This window comes from Ailuropoda melanoleuca, chromosome 1, assembly GCF_002007445.2.
Source record: "Ailuropoda melanoleuca isolate Jingjing chromosome 1, ASM200744v2, whole genome shotgun sequence".
NCBI classification, from domain to species: domain Eukaryota; kingdom Metazoa; phylum Chordata; class Mammalia; order Carnivora; family Ursidae; genus Ailuropoda; species Ailuropoda melanoleuca.
The window spans coordinates 133,389,956-133,410,398 of record NC_048218.1 but is presented as its reverse complement, the minus strand read 5'-3'; the positions used below and the strand labels follow the sequence as shown (position 1 = coordinate 133,410,398).

The 20,443-nt window shown below is 34.9% G+C and overlaps 1 protein-coding gene across 6 annotated transcripts in view; it reads left to right on the top strand.

Moving 5' to 3' along the window:
- The window catches only part of CACNA2D1 (calcium voltage-gated channel auxiliary subunit alpha2delta 1), a 484,461-nt gene that overhangs the window by 283,727 nt on the left and 180,291 nt on the right, over positions 1 to 20,443 (top strand). For all 6 annotated transcript variants that reach the window (XM_011223063.3, XM_019798051.2, XM_011223062.3 and 3 more), the window contains exon 5: positions 8,992 to 9,033. In XM_011223063.3, the coding sequence (XP_011221365.1) occupies positions 8,992 to 9,033 (42 nt within the window). The remainder of the gene's footprint in view (positions 1 to 8,991; positions 9,034 to 20,443) is intronic.

Here is a 20,443-nt window from a genome sequence, read left to right as displayed (position 1 = left end):
GTGCACATATGTACGTTTGTGTGTATTTTGTTATTTTTAGTCTAGAATTTCTAATAGTTCCTTCTAGGCTTATGCTATTCATTGATTCATTTATCTCTCCATTCAATAGCAGTTCATACAACATTGCAGACATTGTGCAAGCATTGAATAGACACATAATAGAATGCTGTCTCTACTCAAATAAAAAAAAAATAATCTTTTTTTCTCAATTTATTTTTAAATTTCTTTTATGCAGAAGTGATGAGTATTTCCTTTGGTGAATATTACAACTTTTTTTCCCTGTTGTAGAGTGGTCTTTCCAATTGTGTCGCTAGCCTCATAGCATGGCTTGGGAATGGAGTACTTTAGTGCCTTTGTAATTAGATAATTAACTATAGTAAAGACACCTGGGTCTATTATCTTTTGCTGAGATGAATTTTCTTAGAGGACTTTGGCTTATTGATTGGTTAATGTGCTGGGGCAGTTACTAAGGAATTCTTCAATTTGCTAGCAACATAATGGAAACTTAAAAAACACAGCAACTATAATATTACAAATATATGATAACAATTACTTGATGGATAAATGTACAATGTTATTTGCTGAAAGTAACAGAAGCTTTAAAAAGGCCAAAGTGATTTTCCAGTTCTTTCTTCTTCCATTAAGTTAAAGAAATTAGTATTAAATTAAATTCACATTTTAAAACAGATTATAAAGCAACATTAAAAGAACAGATAAGACAAAGGAATGTGTCACAAAGATTATTAGACACTCTTTATTATTAGGTGACCTTCATAGAGTAACTGTGGAATTCACTGTCTCTAAGAAGTAGATTATTCTCCTTTCATGATAGCAGTACATGGGAGGGGCGAGCACGTGACTGTCATTAACACCTGTGTTAGATTCAGTCTAACTGCTGTTGGTCTTAGCTTTCAAACATGCAACATGGAGATTGGTAATATCTCACTAGCTTATTTTAATGATCAATCTAAAAAACCACATGTATTTAGATTTCTGATGTGAGTTTTGGCATGTGTATGAAGCTCAGTATGTATTTCTTAGGAGTGAATGCTGAGAGTTCAGAAAAAGAATAGATTACTTATATTTTTCTATTATAATCATTGATCATTGAACACCATCTTAGCAATAGTATTATACTTCCATCTTATTTACTAGAAATTTTTTTTAAGATTTTATTTATTTGACAGAGGGGAGAGAGAGCACACAAGCAAGGGAGCAGTGGCAGGCAGAGGAAGGGGGAGGAGGAGGCTCCCTGCTGAGCAAGGAGCCTCTTGGTTTTCAGTTCAGGTTATGATCTCAGAGTCCTGGGATTGGGCCCCATGTTGGGCTCTGCCCTCAGCAACCTTCAACGCAAAGTCTACTCCCCTTCTCCCTCCCCCCCTCCTGCTCCCCCCTGCTCACCCTCTCCTTCTCTCTCTCTCAAATAAATAAATAAATAAATAAATAAAATCTTTAAAAAAAGAAAATGTTATATTCAAGTATATAATCAAAATTTATACAGTTATTCCATTTTTTATTATGCAACTAATTTTTAAAGGCTAATAAGGAGCTGATGTAAAGAAATTGATAGAAATCACCTTAAAAATTTTAACTACTTGCTGATATACTAACAAAATATTAAGTTGGCAGTAACAGATTTTTTTAATCTTTAGTTCAAAGAGAACTATTAGAAAAATATTAATTTTTTTAATATATGAACTAAGAAAATTTTGAGTTTTAGGCTCCTTTGATTTTTTTTTTCTTCTGGTAGAATCTTAAATTTTAGAAAAGAGAAATTTTGTGCCAGAATACATCTGAATTTTTATCCCACAAATCTTTTTTGCAAACCTTCTCGATGTGAATAAAGAGAAGACCGAGAGGAAAGAAAAGGGGTGATGAGAGAATGGGGTCTGTAAGGATGCCGGAGGGGCTGGCATCTGGGGCACAGCTAGGGGAATTGCTCTAGAATGTTACATTCTCCTAATGCCACCAGCAGAAATTCAAGTTCAGGCAAATAGTATTGACTGTTAGTAACAGAAAATTAGAATGGAAAAAAAAAAACCCATATTGTAGGGAATGTGGTATTGTATTAGTACTATCAGTGGTAGGAGTTAGAAAACACATTCTAACTAGCTTAAGAAAAAAAGCTAATAAATTACTGTTCGATAACTGAGAGCAAATGATGGAAGTAGCCTCTGTCACGTCAGGATTCAGACTTGAAGCACTTCAGCTTTTGCAACCATAACTATTCCTGGAAAAATAGAATCTTCCTAAGAAAGGAATAGGGAAATGAGGTACTATTATTGGATAGATTAAGGTGCCTGTGAGTTTCTGTGGTCAGAAAAGCAGTCTAGTATAATTTGCCAGCCAGCTGAATCATGTGATTGTAAGAAACGGTTCCCCAAAGACAGGAGAGTTTCTGAATAGAAAAAAAATACCAAACAAAGCAAATCCTCATGTTTACTATCGTTGTTAAAACATGAGAACTGCTGACTTGCACCATGCGAGGGGGTTTATCTAATTTTCTTCAGCAAGATGCCACAGTTTGGGTATTAGGATGGATGCCCAAACTTTTGGTTTAATATAGAGTTGGAATTTTTCCAGACAGGAGCGTGTGAGGATGAAGATGTAAAGGAGAAGTGGGGTTGGAAAGAGCATTTAGAATCACAGAGAAATTCGAAGGACAGTAATACATTTAATGGATAGGATGTATACAAAACCATTACACATTACCATCTGTATTAGGCTTATTTTTTAATTTTTTTTTTAAGTAATCTATACCCAACATGGGGCTCGAACTCAAAAACCCAAGATCAAGAGTTGCGTGCTCTTCCAACTGAGCCAGCCAGGTACCCTTATGTTAGACTTTTTAATCAATTACCTCATTTAATGTATCGGATTAAAAATAATAACAACAACTAGTAGTCACATTTCTTCTGCAGTCTGCTATGTGGAATCCTTGAAGAAAGGACTTTAAATTAATTAAATAGACTCACAGCATACTAACTATTGTAAGAAAAATAAATGATAACAGTTTACTTTAGTTCATATATAACTATAAGCTAAAGCTAATAGATAACTTCTATGGATATTCCTGGTTTTTCTTTTTCAATATATAAAATAATAGTTGATAACATACAGGGCACATAGTGTGTGGCAGGCACTGTGCTAGACACTTTACATCAATTTTCTTTTTTATTGTCTCTTGTCATATCATGTGAATGTAGGTTTTTCTCATGCCTTCAGCCCAGTACTCTGCTGACACCGATCTCCGGATAGAATGTGCCCATCTTTAGTTTTCCTTTTTATTTTCATCAGTAGCTTATGTGTCCAAACCTGAAATGAATATAATGGCATAAAGAATAGTTTTTTTCGGGGTGCCCGGGTGGCTGAGTCGGTTAAGCGTCTGCCTTCCACTCAGGTCATGATCCGGGGGTCCTGGGATCGAGCCCCACCTCTTGAGCCCAGGGTCAGGCTCCCTGCTCAGAGAGAGTGCGCTTCTCCCTCTCCCCCTGCCACTCCCCCCACCACCGCTGCTCCTGCTGTCTCTCAAATAAATAAATAAATAAATAAATAAATAAATAAATAAATAAATAAGATCTTCAAAAAAAATAATTCTTTTCAAAAACTCCTGTCTTTAATTTACTGTGTCAACCACTCTCAGCTCTGTTTAGGAAGATTTGCTCACATTCACTGCCCCCCTCCGCCCAGCCCCCACACAGACTCATGCACGCACTGTCATACATACAGAGTAGGCTCCTAAGTTCTTTTATTCACACAGTGCTACCGTGCTGCTGATTACTGCATCCCGTGCACCCTGGTGCACTTGAACACAGGTCAGTGGCAGTGGTGTGTAGGTTTACCAGGTCAGATGTTACAAATATACATTAATCAGAATATTTGCATTGTAACTGATTTGGGCTGAACAGTATGGAGTATGGATCTTGGTGGGCAGGAACCATTAACACAACTCATTTATAACAAGAGTATCCTTTTTTTTTTTTACAAGAGTATCCTTAATATTCATCTGATTGACTTCATTTTTTGGAACTGAAGAGTGATAAACAATAAGAATGGGATTTTTTAAAAAGCAACTTCAGCAGACAATGCGGTTGCTCCAAATTTGTCAGGCTGTGGATCATGTGCAGAGTCAAGTGTACAGCCAAGAAAAGGGAATTAGTACATTGGACAGGAAGTTAATCTCTATTTGAATTTTGAATGTGTCGTATATTTCAGATGTTGGCTATAAAATCCTGATTTTCAGTTCCAATATTTAAATCTTTTCTTTGGCACCATCTTACTTCCATGTGGAAGCTTTGTACTTCTGCTTCCGATTTTTAACATGAACTTGTTCTATTCATCAGAGGCCAACTTTTATAGGAGAGTGGCATGCAAGGGACTGTCACTCACAATATACGTTTTTAAGATGGAATGGTCTGTTTTGCCCGGATTTAATTTTGACTCCCAGTATACAATGGGGAACTGAAGTAATTTATCTCTCAACTTGCTAGGGGATGCTTTAAATTTCAGTAAGCAGCAGTATTATATTAGCATGGAACATTTGGGTAAATTTGTTTCAAGGAGATAATAAATAACTAAACTACTTGGTTAAAAATCAGAAACAAAACAATTTGTTCTTGTCATCTGGTGGTGCTCAAATGATGAAAAATAGCTCTCTAAAGGTTTCACTATTCTTAGACCTAGTTTGAGGCTGTTGCTGGCTTTATCCTATCATACTGCATGTAATGCCCTAAAATCCACCACAAACCTTTGTATTTGAGTGTAAATACCTTCCAAAATGAAGTTATTTAATAATTTGCCTGAAAACATCTAGCCAGAAGGATGGTAGAGAAGCAAGATGACTCACTTTGTATTCTGTGCCTATGATAATTAGCTTATATGCCATCATTTTAAAATATTAAAGGATAACTGATACAACTATGTATTTTCTGAAGGAGGGATTGAGGGAATAGGTAAATGAATCAGAAACACACCCATGTACACACACATGCACATACATACACGCTTGAATTGATTGTAACTAGAGGAGGCATATTTTAGCTCTCTGAAGTTCTTAACTCTCACCTATTTTGAAACCAGAGAAAGTTTTGGATTGTGTGGTCTTGTCATCCATGGGTAACGAGATATTCTTCAATTATAGCAGCTCAGAGCAACCGACTCTGATATTTTTGCCACTTGTTATCGGGAGGGTGAAAAACTTGCTTCTTATAGTCAGGGCATAGATAGTCTTCATTTTTATTTCTCCAAAACAGTACAAATCAAGGTCGCCAAAGTGTATTGCTCAATGAGTGGGGTGTGGCTCCCTCTGTTGGTTGGGAGACCCAAAAATCTCCTTGTACACAGTCTTAGTGGGGTGGATGCAGGGGACCGGGTAAAGGAAGAAAGAATTCAGCTGATACTTCTTCTTTTTTAATCCTGCCCCCCTCCAGCCATTTCACTGTTTTTACACAATTTGTTCTCCTAATTTTCTTTTAGCACAGTGTTAATTTTAACCAACATTCATTCCTATAAGACATCAGAACATAAAAATTAGGCTGATTCAGTGTGAATTGTCCCTTATTCCTGAGAACTGTCTTTTATCCCAATCCTGTTGGGATTGGGTTTGGATATATTTTGAGCGATTTGATTTTGGACTGATGTAGTTTAACATAGCTACACATGTTATATATTTTTATATAGCAGAGGAGATAGCTATAAATGAATGCGATAGGAAATAGAATTATGACTTCACCAAATTAGAATTTTCCTCAAGCTTATATTTTAAAATTCTTTCTGAGCCACTCTTCAACTCTGCACAAAAGCCACAGTAAAGTAAGTAATTGTAGTTTTCTGTAAGAAAGCATGAGGAACTGAGAGTGAAAAAATTATTTATATATGGTTAGACAAATTAAATGTTCTGTGACTGTTTGCCATTTATTTTAGTGTCATACTGCCACGTAAGTGTGCTGATTGACAAATTAAATGCAGTTACACTTTCCCCAAATCCTGATGCCCTACATAGATTTATGCTTATTGAAGTGCATCAACTGATGTTTTCTGTTGGGTAAAATCAGGGAATAAATAAAATGTGCATGCTATCACTGAGAAGTTTAGGGTTAGAGAAAGTATGTTTATAAAAAATTAGGTATATTTATAAAACATAAAAAAAATGCTTCTAAGCCAAAAACAATGTCACATGTATTGGTGAAGAAGAAATTTTGTTCTGAGGCAGTGGATGTAATCAGTTCCACATTCCATTATGGTCTTTGATCTTTTATAAAATCATGACAAAATGTCTAAGAACACGTATTTAATTAGCTACTTTATTATTTTTTTTAAGATTTTATTTATTTATTTGACAGAAAGCAAAAGAGAGAGAGGGAGCACAAGCAGGGGGAGCAGCAGGCAGAGGGAGAGGGAGAAGCAGACTGCACGGATCAGGGAGCCCAATGGCGGGCTCTATCCCAGGTCTTCGAGATCATGACTTGAGCCAAAGGCATGTGCTTAAGCGACTCAGCCACCCAGGCAGCCCTAAAGAAAGCTTCAAGTAGAAATATAAGATACCCCAGTTACAATGATTCTGGTTGTTGTAGATGCAGTATAATTTTATGACTAAGGTGTTGTTGTTGTTGTTGTTATTTTCCAGTTTACTTAATAGAAAAAAAAAATCAGTTTGGGGATCTTGTGTCTTCTGGAGTCTAGAAAGCCTTGTGCAAATACATAAAATTTAAATAAACTTTGCAATACACATTTGCAATAAGTTTTAGAAGCAATATAGACTTTCTAGAAGAAAAGTAATAGTATTTTGCATAAAAAGATAGTGCAGTAACAAAAGGAAAAACATTTGAAAAGTTCTCAAACTTAGATTTTCTTCATTTTTATTTTTACTCTTATTTCAGGCACACTTTGTTGTAATAGAATCAAAACACTTAGTTTGAGTTAAAACTAGCATTTCTTTATCTTGCTTTATACTCTTTTGACACTGTAGGCGATCCTCTTAATTTTAGGTTTAATTGAATTCTTATTTTTATTTGCTATATGTGACCCTGTGTCACATATAAGAAAAAAAATTAAACAGTTTAGTCCATTAGCTCTAGTACCATGGGCCAAATGCAAGTCTAAACATATTAGTTGTTTTATATAATTGATCTGTGTCTGTTATTTTATCTAAAGGATAGGGATAGTTGCATTTAACTTACTTTGTGTCTCTCTTGGCACAGCAATGTATGCATGTAGATGTTTAATGAATGTTGAAAATAATGATGTTGAATCACTTAAAATTTCATGCAGTTTCATCTTGTTTTCTAAATTTCGATTCTGTAAATATAAGGAACAAGTGAAAATGAAGATAAACTTATTCAATATTTTATCTTTTGATGGAATCCACATTCTAAGTTGAAAATTGTCTCCTAAGTATAAATTACAGAGTTGCAAGAGGGATCAATAAACTAGTAATTAGATTTGGGGCTCTGGTGGATTCAGAAGATTCTTTTGTTTTGTGTATGTGATGAATTCTGATCTTGTATTTTAACTTTGTTACAAAATTAATGCTGTTGGAATTGCTTCAGGAACTAGAACTTTTATGCATGTTAAAATTCTTTAGCTACTTACTTTTTTATAAGAATTAATTAAATGGTAATTTTTAGAGCTGTTGATTCTAAATGAAATAAATTCAAAGTCATGGTTTCATTCACTATTATGAATTGTGTGTTCTATTATTTATTAATATGGTTTTAGTTTGGTCTTCAGAGCGATCTATCCTTTATAGAGCTTCAGGCTAATGATATATTTCTCCAATTAAAAAAGGGAGGCAGATTCGGCAGCAAATAAGTTTGAGAAACACAAGATCTGTTTTATTCTTGAAGGTGTATAATGTACATTCATATACTGAGACTCAGAAGCCTAAAAGAGATGATTTTAACTTCATTGTTTATTCTAAAGTCATAGGACCCTAGAATGTCTTGAAGAAGTAGTGATTTCTAACTGGTGGAGGTGGTATCTATTTTAAGAAGCACTAATTTATTGAATTTTTTTGAGTAATTTTCTTTTTAAAAAATGTATATTGTGTTTTCTTTTAATAAAATTTCAGAGTACCCATGTTTTCCGTGTTAAGGAGGCAGAGAAAAATGCATTTTTACATAGGGCTCCAGTTACAACTAAAGACATGGAAGAGGGATTAGATTTTCAATCAGTGCAGAAGAAAGGAAAAGGAAATCAGTATAAGTGGATTATTTTAACACTGCATAAAATAGTCTTGAAGCCTCAAGGGATAAAATTTTTAAATTCCTTGACAATCATTTTGTTCATTCTTTCCTTTCCATTTTCATTCTGTAATACAATTTATATCCATAATTTATAGTTATGGCATATTTCAGCAACAGTGATGGCCAGCAGAAATGTCTGAATACATTTATTCTTGAAGAGCCAATGCTCATTCACCACTTTGGTAGAATATGATAATATTAGTGCGTTAGATAATCTGATTTTTTTGCTGTCTAAATTCAATTATTCTTGATCCGTTTCCTGAATCTCATGAAAAAATTCTGCCAATCCTGGCCAGATACACCTTTCCTTACTAATTTCAAGATGTGATATATATTTTAGAAGTCAATTTTTCAGCAAAGTATTAACAAGTCACATTCTTACATTTTTCTTGAGTTGTTTATAATTTCATGATTTGTGTGTGTGTGTGTGTGTTGTGAGTGTGTATGTGTAGAACTTCTTTGCATCATGCATTCTCTATTTTTTCTTGACAAATCATTCTTAGACCTGTACTGAGATAGTTTTTCCTCAAGGCAAGATATACTTTTCAATATCACTGATACAGTGTTTTAATATCTTTTTAGAAAATATTGGCTAATCTTTATGGATCTTCATGGAGTATTTTATGAGAGGAATATCACAAAGGGTTTATTATTTAAAATATGCATAAAATGTGTTCAGTGCTTGATTCAGTATATTTTTACATTTTTACTCAAATCAATAAAACACTCTTCTCTTCTTTTTTTATAGAGCAATGAAGTTGTCTACTACAATGCAAAGGATGATCTTGATGTGAGTATTAAAAGTTTTACATTAAATTTCAAGATAAACTGAATAATGCTAGGATGACTGGCTTTACAGAACACGCTGGCCTAGCAGGTTGAGTTTATCAGAAATTGTTCTATAGCATAAGCAGAATTACTGGTTTGACCTAACAAGGTAATGATGAATTTTTGGGCTTATGTGATCTTTAACAAATTATCATTGGCATCTTCCTGGGTAGAAACACCAGATTTTTCTCTGGATCTAAATTCTCACTGCCCCCTGTCCAGACCTCAGTCCACTGCACTGACTCGGATATCTTGCACACCATTAGCCATGTGGTAGACCCATCCATCTCCGTCACCTGACTCTTGTCACACGGGTTATTAGGCCAGTTCTCCTCTGGCCGGAACTGGACACACCAGGGGGAACCACTTATTTCCCCTACAGTGTGAGCGACACCCTGGAAACTGTGCAACAGCTGGCCTTGCCCAGCCAATCTTTGAAGCATAGTGAGTGTTCAGTCTGCCTTTTTAAACAAATGGCTGTAATGTACATATTCAGATGATTTTCAAACATGGATTATTTTAGCACCAATATGTTACTTCTAATGTTGCTACCTTTGGACAGCTTTGGGAAGACATTTTAATTACTTAGTAATGGTGGAAGCATTTGCAAAATTATAAAACAAAATTTTACACTTAAGTGCTTTTAAATTCTCATATCTGTGACTTTTTTTAATCAGGAAAAAATATTTATTTACACATTTATTTATCCAGAAGTGTTTGTTGAGGGCTTCTTGTGTTTTCAGTGTTCTTCCAAGAGCTTGGGATGGTAGATCAGTGAATAAGTTGAACAAATATAAAAAAAAATTATTTTATTTTTTAATATTATTTCATATTATTTCTGTTTTATTTACATATATATTGTTTTCTATATTATTGGTATTTATAAAAAAGTTATTCACACTTTTTTATCTGAATCAAAAAATATATCTATATACTACTTTCTTCCACGTACTTCACAGCTACTTGAAATGCCCCATCTTTCCAAATTGCACCATCACTACTGCTGAATGTCGTAGTTTATTGAGCACCAGTTTTGCCTGCACACGGCTAACCACGCTACACAAACTCTTTTACTTAATTCCTACAATGACACTATGAAGCAAGGAGATTATGTTTTCTCCATTAAATAAAGGAAGTACTAAGATTGTTTTAAAAAGCGTATTCTTTACTAGCCATAGGTGTTTTGCTAGTGCTTTTATAATAATAATTATCCATTTATGATAATTATGTATGTCATTTTAATCAGGTAAGAAGTTTATTAAGGACAAACTGACAGCTAACACAAAATGTTTTAGTAGTTTATTGATTGGTGGGGCGCCTGAATGGCTCAGTCGGTTAAGTGTCTGACCTTTGATTTCAGCTCAGGTCATGATCTTGATGGCTCAGGTCTTGAGATGATGAAACCCAGCATTGGGCTCCATGCTCATTGGGGTGTCTACTTGAGATTCTCCTCTCCCTCTCCCTTTGCCCTTCCCTCCCTGCTCACACTGGCTTTCTCTATCTCTCAAAATAAATAAATAAATCTTAAAAAATTGTTTATTGATTGGTATTGGAATGAACATTATTTTTAGACAGACGTTTTGTTTCACTGTTAGGATTAGTATTTGATATTTAAAAGTTATGTGATCATTTAAAATATACATGCAAAAACTTTATCATCCTTCCTGGTGGTACACCAGTTACAGCTTTTTAAAAACAGTTAGTTTGTAAAACTATTACGAAGATTTCATAATAAATAAAGTGGATGGATCGACATGCTTAATCCAATCTGCCAATTGAGTGTTGCCTAAAGATGATACCAATACTGCAAATATGTTTTTCTTTCCTCTAAACTAATTAAAGAAGCCTTATTTTTGATGTCACATAAAAGTTTTATTTACTTAAGCTTGTTTCTTAATTAGAAAGTTCTTTTATTTTGCATAGAAATTGCAAGTTTTCTTTGTTCACGATAATAATCACAGGCACAGATGTAGACATAACTTTTTAGTTGAGTTTCACCCCAGTTAGTATTCAGGGGTGTAATTGAATAGTGCAGCAATAAAATTCATAGTATTCAATCACTATGCTGCAAAGTTAGCAAAATGTCCGTTATAAATGGAAAAATATGCATGGGGTGTACTTAGGTTCATAATTTGCCTGCACAGATGTTTATTCGTATATTCATGTAAAACTCTGTATAGAAGAGAAAAGGATTAATACGAGTGAACCTAGTGAACTTTGCCTTCTCCGATCCCCAAAAGTTTATATTATTACCATAGGTTATAAATATGCCTATAAAAGAGATTCATTGTCTTAGGCCAAGAGATGAGCTTCAGCAAGTTAAAAAGACTCTATAAAAAGCAAAATATCAACTTTAAAATTTAAAACTTAAAAATGATGCCCAGAAAATAAAATGATGCTCAGGATTTTGAGAAACTATTTTCACTTCTTTACATATAAATAATAACAGTGCCGGAATAACTTGGAAGAATATTGTATAGTAGGAAGAGGGCTAGGGTAGGAATCAAGAGACTTTGATTCACGTTTCATTCCACCCTTAAAATGGTACTCACTCATAGGGCATTAGAGCTTATTAAAATTGTAGCTGTTTGCCTCTCATATAAGACGTGCTACAGGTGATGAGGTGACCCACACATTTCATTGCAGTTCAGAATATTCTTGGGATCCTGGTAGCACGATCAAGTTTGCTGCAAAATTGTACTATTTCATGTAAATTTTTGAGAACTTATTAAGAACTAGAAGGTAATTTATATTTCACTAAAACTTCTTATTGGGAATTTAAAGTGCTTTAGGTATAATACTGTCGCTCTTGTAAACCCTTAGATGTTGAATAAAAATGAACCACGTTTAATGGTTGGTGTATTGGTTTGGCTCTAAAAGAGAGACCAAAAGTGAAAGTGGCTACAAGAAGAAAAAAGTTTCTTCCCGTCTCATGTAAACAGTCTGGATATAAGGCCTAATGTGGCGAGTCTCGATCTTCTAGCCCCCGGGGTCCTTCTCTCAAATTTTCTCCCCTCCTTAGTATAGCTTTTTCATGTTGTGATCCAAGATTGGTGCTCCAACATCCACAGTGATTTTTGCATTCTAGAGAACAGGAAGGAGGCAAGTGGCAGTAGAGGAAGGATATGCCCTTTGCCTTTAAGGGTGTGTTTGGAAATCGAACACATCACTTTTATCTGCCTCCATTGTCCACAGCTTAGTGCCCAGCCTTGCCGATTTGCATCAGGAAGTGGAATATAATCCTCCCCCCAACATAGGCATGTGCCCAAACAAAATAGAGGGTTCTGTTAGTAAAGAGAGAACAGAGAGAATACTAATTGCAAAATAATTGGCAGCTTATGAACACATCATCCATTTGCTCTTCTTGACATACTGAAGTTAATTCTGGAATTCTACTCACTTATCTGAGTGGACTCTATCATTTAAATATAGTCAAATCCTTCAACTTGGAATTGAGGAAAAAATTCTTTTTTAAAGTAAAATGTATATAAAACTATATGCTGTATTGAGTATTTTTCAGTCTCCCCTAATGCATGTGTTTTGATCACTACAATAAAATTATTTTCTGCAATGGAAGTATTTATTATCTTACAATGAAATTTAAGAAATGTCAGTAAATGTTGCACTTTGATAGTCTACCTTAGGGTTTTCAGTAGTCACACTTTTTTTTTTTTTTTTTTGGAGTTTGTTGCTTATCTGATGAAGTTGGACTTCCATGGATGGTAAAATTTATAAACCTTACTGGATTTAACTGGCTCCTATACTTACAACTTACACATGTAGTGTTTGATATTTTACGTAGGAAATGTTCACAAATCATAATGCCTCTCATTGTTTTGATTCAGATTGACTTGCTGTCACTGTTCTTTGTCCTGGATTTTTTATATACTGATTTAACTGTGTACAGTATTTTTATTGCTCAAACCCATAAAGTCACATCCGTTATTAAAAAATGGTGATTGGAAATTATGGAATGGGACTTTTATCTCACACATTAGCGCTAATATCTAATGAACAAAGGAACTAATTGGAATAGTAAATATTGAGGCAACATTTTCAATTAATAAACTTGTCCTCATTGTTTGAATGGTAATATAAATATTTGAGAGCTAAATAAAGTTTCTGTTTTAAATGTTATACCTCCTGAAGGAGACTAAAAGATTGTCAGTCCAGAACCTGTGGTTATGATTTTTAACTTTTTTCCCATTTCTGCATTGGCAGGAGAGGATTCATTTTTCCATCGTCATGCCTCATGGGATAATGGTCATTTTCTCCATTTTCTCTCTCTCTTACATCAATCATTTCATTTCCATGTCCATGACGATTGTATGATTTTAGACATTATTCTCAAATATTTATTTAAGGGCTATTGAAATGGTCTCACATTTTATTTTATGCTTCTAAATTATTCATATACTTTTAATAATATTATACATTATTATTATGTAAATATTTCTAAAGTACTATATCCCTAATTCTTTTTCCATTGCCAAGATCTTCAAATCAGTTATTATTGCCTTTACTTGATATTTAAGACACTGATGAAAGTTTACTAGGTCTTTTCTAAACCATCATGAATTTTGTAAAGAAATGGCAGTTCCTTCTTGGAGGCGTGACCAGTCTTTTGTAAAGTATTCTCTTGGGGTCCTTTCCTAGAGTAGAACTTCCTGGAGGGCAGCTTTTGGGTACTCACAGCAGGTGACTTAGTTCTTACAGTAACCAGCACATTGTAATCAGTGAGGTTTTTTGTTTTTTTCCCAATAAGTCAGTGAATCAAAGTTCCAACAGAAGCTTAGCTTGACACAAATATGAACTGGCGGGAGAATGCCAGAGTCATAATTATCTGTCTCCCATCTCTGTGCTCCACACATCGTCTCGTTTTTAAGGATACCCTTTCACCACCAATTTCAGCCCAGACTTGCGTGAGATTCCGTAATCTGAAGGATTGGAGTAAAAGACCCTGAAGAAAATTACTTGTCCTTTGCCAATGCCTGTTGTTGACCAGAAACCATACTGTACATTCTATATCATTCTTTAGCCTTCAAGTTACAAATATGACAGAAGCAAGAATAATGCTGGGAAAGGAATGTGTACCATTTTACTATTTCCTAACCCTGAGAAAAGAAAGGTCTTTCTTCATTTAATACTAATCAAATAGAAACCAGTCAGTGGAGGGATGCATGAAAAGATCAATAACAGTACAGTAGAAATACTGAAGTATTAAAGACCCAGATTAAAGACATTTCTCCTTTGAGGGATTATTTCAGGCACTTCACAGAAAACAAAATTAAATGTATGCTTAGCATCTCCAAAGAAAGAACCAGTGATCTGTGTGACAAATAGACTGAAATAAAATCATCAGAATCGATACTGCTAAAATAACAATTCCATTGGAAGAACTAACAAATTTGACAGTGCAAATTATCTATCAGTGATACACAGAAGAGACAGGAAATACTCCCAGAATGTCAAAAAGGTTAAAAAAGTTATGGGAGAAAAGATAACATATGGAGGAGGACAATATGCAGTGAGGTAAATCATAAATCGTGTTTCCAACGATCAAATCAAAGCATATGGATTAGAGATAATAAACAAAGGTTTGATGGAAGAAAGCATTCAGGTGTGCTAAGAAATCTGTATATAATTGTAGATTTGAAAGGCTACAGTGTTTCTTTCATTAGAGGAGAGAATATGTTAACATTAGCTAGGACACTGGATATAGGGATTTTTTTTTTAGCCAAGTTTTTTAAAGGATTTAGCCAAGATTCTCAAAAGACAGGAACATTTATACTGAAAACTCACTCAAGAATATCCAAGAGGAGATTTCTAGTAAGCAGCTAAAAACTGCATTTGGCCTAGAATACTTCTATGCTTAGCTTATGAGTGGACTTTGCAAACAGGTGGTGGAAATTTCCCCAGCAAGTATGAAGCTCCAGGTATAGCAAAGCCAGGTTCGATTACAGATACACGTTGGTGTCCCGGCACAGTGTTAAAATCAAAATGAGTCTGAGTGATTTTGGATGTGATACATTGTCCAGTTTGCCACAGTCCCCTTACTCTCTGTTGTTTCACTCTCAGCCTGTTTCACCTAGCTACAGAACATAAAAAATAAAACAAAAATGTACAGGATAGAATCCTTAGCATGCCAACATTTAAGGGAAGATGTGGGCAGGGGTGGGGAGTGGAGAATATGAGTAGCTGGAAATGAAGAAGGAGTAGCTTTCATAATAGAATTAAATCATACAAAGAAGGCCATAAAAATTTAGTATTTGTTGGATTCCAGATTAAATGTGGAATCTCCAGTTTCCTATTATTCTTCCGTGTTTATCATGCCGGTCTATCACCACTTAAGATTTGAATATACAATATAGTCAAGTGTAGTCTATTGATTTGGTTCATTATAATGATGACACATGGCCTCACTTAAAGGTAAAACAAGCATTCAAAGGTGATCAATAATTCCTTTGGAATATAACCTTTCAGTTAGCTGCATCTGAAATTAGTCAGTTTGTGGGAAGCTATTGGGTTATAAGCTTTACAAGGGCTGTGATACGAGACAATTCCTCAGGGGCATTTTATAATTTCTGTACTCCTATACTTAGATCAGTGGTATTTATATTCACCTTATGGGTATAAAAATAAATCCTCAGTGACAGCCTGATTTAGTGAAGCAGTTGCTGAAATAAAGGGTAAAATTAATGTCCCTTTGGATTGTGTATATGATAAAAAGTTACGACTATAGTTATTTAAACAAATTTTCCAATTGAAACTTAAAGGTGCAGGTGGAACTAGGCTAAATTATTTGGTGAGCCACAGTTCCATGAAGAATGCAAGGCACATAGCCTTACTGGAAACTTAAGACAATCATTCCTGTGTCCAGTATGCTGACGAATGTTAATATAGTCTCTCCTCTAATTACGTGATTATGTCCTACAATTTTTCTAAACAGATACTAAGTATTCTTTAAAAACCAAATCAAGTACTACTTTCTCTGGAAACGTTCCTTGGTTTTTCTAGGTAGCAATTGGTATTTCCTTCCTCTGGATGTTCTAAACAAGCAGTTAGACCTATCTGGTTTTATGGTATAAGACTTTACACTATAGTATTTGTATACAGGGATAATCTATTAAATTTTTAGCAACTTGAGATAAGGATCTTATTCAGTTTCTCTCTAGTATTTGTAGTAGTTTGGAGTAATGGTTGAGTAATGCCTGTTAAATTGGGTAGGTGTTTATGTGTTTTAATCCCCATATTACTTAGATAGCATTTGTAAGGACATGTTTCCTGTTTTTTAAAGATTTATTTATTTATTTATTTATTTATTTATTTATTTGAGACAGAGTGAGAGAGAGAGAGCACAAGTGGGGCAGAGAGGCAGAGGGAGAGGAAGAAGTAGGCTCCCCGCTGAGCAGGGAGCCCAATGTGGGACTTGATCCCAGGACCCTGGGATCATGACCTGAGCTGAAGGCAAACGCTTAACAACTGAGCCACGCAGGTGTCCAGGACGTGTTTACTTCTTAAAGTGGTGCTCTATTTGCTGAGTAACTAGGAAATCTCTGGCAAGCATGATAGAAATGAAAATGTTTTGTTTCAAGGTTGGGTGAAAACAAGTTAAGAGGGGAATGGCAAAGCTGACCTTGACTATAGACACTGTTTTCTTATCTTTTTTCATCTTCCCCTCCCTCTCTTGTCCCTGAAATAGTCGTGAGGACTAAGAGTAATGTCAAAACAGACAATGTGGTTTTCCCCACATCTAAAACTGATTCACATTGGGGAATAAGCCGAGTTAGAATATTTGTTTTCAATGACTATAAGTACCATAAGAATCAGGATTTTGGGTTCCAAGTCTGGGCAGATCTGATAAGCTAAATTATTATGAATCTCTGTGATGACACATGATATCAGGCTTATTGTATTTACTCCATCAAACTTAAGTTCTGTCTGATTCTGCACAAAAGTAGAATGAATAATAGTTGTTGAATTTCATTTCCAAAGAGGTGATAGCATTAAAATGAGTACCTTTCCATGTAAGATTTTTTTTTAACTTTTTACCAGTGGAAAAATATCTTAAATATATAGAAGACAGAATAGTATAATATCTCTATAATTGCTTCATCTATTATTTAGAGCTTAAATATTTTAAGATAAAGTAGAGATACGACGTTTCATTCCTATATACTTCTGTGTGGAACTTGTTTTTTGCCCCTTTAAGTAATGACAAGGCGTACATGTGTGATCGCTCTACACACGGTTGTACAGAGGGGAGTAGTAGAGTGTGATGGTTACGAGATTGCATTCTGTAGTGCCACTGCCTGGATTTGAATCCCAGCTCTGCCATTTTCTAGCTGGGTGATATTGGCAGTCATATAATCTCTCTGTGGTTTACTCTCTTGGTCTGTAAAATAAAGGTAATAGTAATACCTGCCTCACACAGTTACTGTGAAAATTAGTTAACACATATAAAGCATGTAGAACTTTCCTGTCTTGTAGTAGGCAATCCAGGAATGTTAATGAATAAAATTTAAAAAATAATAATTATTAATATGGTTATAATAAATTTAAGATTTATTTCACATGATTTTAGCCCCAAGTGGAGCCTATGTGTGTGTATTTAACAATAATGAAGAGGTATTAGATTGAGCTATTTTCCATTTTATTGTTATAAATATAATTCTTACATTTGTGTAAAAAACTTAAGACAGTGCATAACAAAATAAAAATCTGAGTAGAATCTTCAAAAAACACTTTAAAAATGGGAATGCAATCTGGCAATTTGTCTTCATATCATTGTAGATTTTGTATAACCAGATTTGAAAGGAAAGTTAAATGTCAAAAAAAAAATAAAGAAAATGCTACTAATGCAACATTTTTTAATGAAATTTCACATTAAAGTTCTCCTTAAATTTGAAATTGATTGAGGTTCTTAGTTTAGGTTTTAGAGACATCTGTCCCAACAAATCCTTAAATTCCCTGAAGGTTAGTGAAGCAGATTCCCCAGAAGGCTTGAGTTGTGCCAGCAGGCTGCACTATTTTCTTCATTCCCAGAGCAAGCAAAAAGAAACCAGATCATTACAAACCCTTATTAACCTAATTCAAAGATCTATGTTTCTGACTAAAATCCAGATGAAATGAGTTCGACCCAGAATTCCCATGTCGATAAATTGAGTTGATTTATTTGCTACATTTTATTGTATTGATCGTGTTAAAAATTTGACCTGTCTGCGACATTTGGCTAGTCTCCTGAATTCCCTTGCATATTTATGTTGCTATTTGTTTTCTTAGCAGAATCTTGTCCACATTAAAATTAATTCCAACGTAATGCCCTATCTAAATATTTGTCTTTTTAAAAGCCCAGTCTTTCATGATTTTATTTTGGAGAAATAAATGTGATTCAAGAATGAGCTAGTAGAGGTATGCATCAAACAGCAAGGCAGTCTATTCTAATTATTAAAGAAACAGTCAAAGTCTAGTTTTCTTTTCTAACTTTTTTTTTAACACTGTCTTATAATATGCAACCTTTATTTTCAGGCTCTGTTAATGATTGACATTGGTTCCTCAAGTAGGTGATGGCATAGAAATAGAATATTAATTGCTTCTGTATAGTAAAAGGTTTAATCGGAATTGCTTTGTGCGTGAGTCTAAAATAAATGGTTTACATATTTTGGGTGCAACATATTTGGATTATAACAATACTCAACGTTATTATATATACTTTTCCATCCTAGGCAGTAAATGCTTTATATCCTACATACCTTTTAAAGTCCACACTAATCCACTCTGACACATACTATTATTTTAATGATTTTCAGATAAGACAAGTACAATTTAATGAGCTCAGGAGACTTGCCCAGTGTCAAACACATGATATTTGATCACGCAGGGAACTGAATGTCATGCCGTTGATATGATCCATAGTGAGAGTCGTGTGTCACTGTGCTGTGCCACCCTGCCTATACACCAGGCACCTGTGGGCGATAGGAGAGGGCCCTGAGATGCAGCTGGTAGAAATCAAGACTTAAGGTTAAAATTTTTTGAGAGTTTTGATTTACATTTTTAATTTATTATGCCTATTTGTTATTCTGTCCACATTTATTTGGCTTGTATTTTATCCAATCGGCTTCATCATTGACAGTTGTTAGTTTGTGATGATTTGCAGTAGGTAAAATAAAATCCCTGTGATTGAAAAGATTGTTAGACTTCACATCATAAATCTGCAGTGATCTGATCCGCCATCCCCAGTGATGTTTACCATGGATACCTTAAAAGTATGCACGCACCACTGTGTGAAATAATAGCCACAGTAAGATTCATTGGGGAAAAAACCCCATGAAACTAGTAAAAAGGAAGATTAGATCAGGTTCTGTTTCTTCTAGGAATTCTGCCTTTTGGTTTTGGAAGCTTTCCAAATTTTTTCAGTCTCTTTTGACAGTTTTCTAATGCTTTGTGCTCTTGGCATATGCTCCTTTTGCAAGGATAGTTGGAACATTGGTTCTCAGTTGTTTGGAGTAGTGGCATATATAATTTTCTTTTAGACTTCACACCCAGGGGTGCCTGGGTGGCTCAGTCGTTAAGCGTCTGCCTTCGGCTCAGGGCGTGATCCCGGGGTCCTGGGATCGAGCCCCACGTCAGTCTCCTTGCTGGGAGCCTGCTTCTTCTTCTCCCACCCCCCTGCTTGTGTCCCCTCTCTTGCTGGCTGTCTCTCTGTCTGTTAAATAAATAAATAAAATCTTAAAAAAGTAAAAAGATTTCACACCCAGTTCTTTCTTTTCATTCATTCATTCATTCATTCATTCATTCATCCATTTTATTCATTCATTCATAGAGAAGTAGAGCCAGCAGGTGGAGGGGCAGAGGGAAAGAGAGAGAATTCTAAGCAGGCTCCATGCCCAGTGTAGAGCCCGACTGAGCTGAAATCAGGAGTCAGACGTTTAACCGACTGAGCCACCCTGGTGCCCCTAGTTCTTTCTTTTCAAAAGTAGTGTGTGGTACATATATTTAGAGCTCAGTGAACATTTATTAAGTTTGGAAAAGTCACTGGCATTATGTGGGCATTTTATACTTACTCTGTGTTAAAGTTTGTAGGGTAAACAAAGATGGGGACTGGATTGTTTTGGATGGTATCTTCAACCTTTTTTTGGTTTGCACCTGCAAATCAGTTAAAAACTAAATACACCTCCTGATATGAGAATTTTTACTTACAAAATCTATATACGTACTACTGAACTAATATGTTGACAAGCCTCAAAAGAGGCTTTATGTTTAGTGAGACTTTACAAAGTATTGGTTTAGGTGGCATATGGCATTAAAAATCACTGTAAGAAAAAGCAATGAGCAGGGGCGCCTGGGTGGCACAGCGGTTAGGCGTCTGCCTT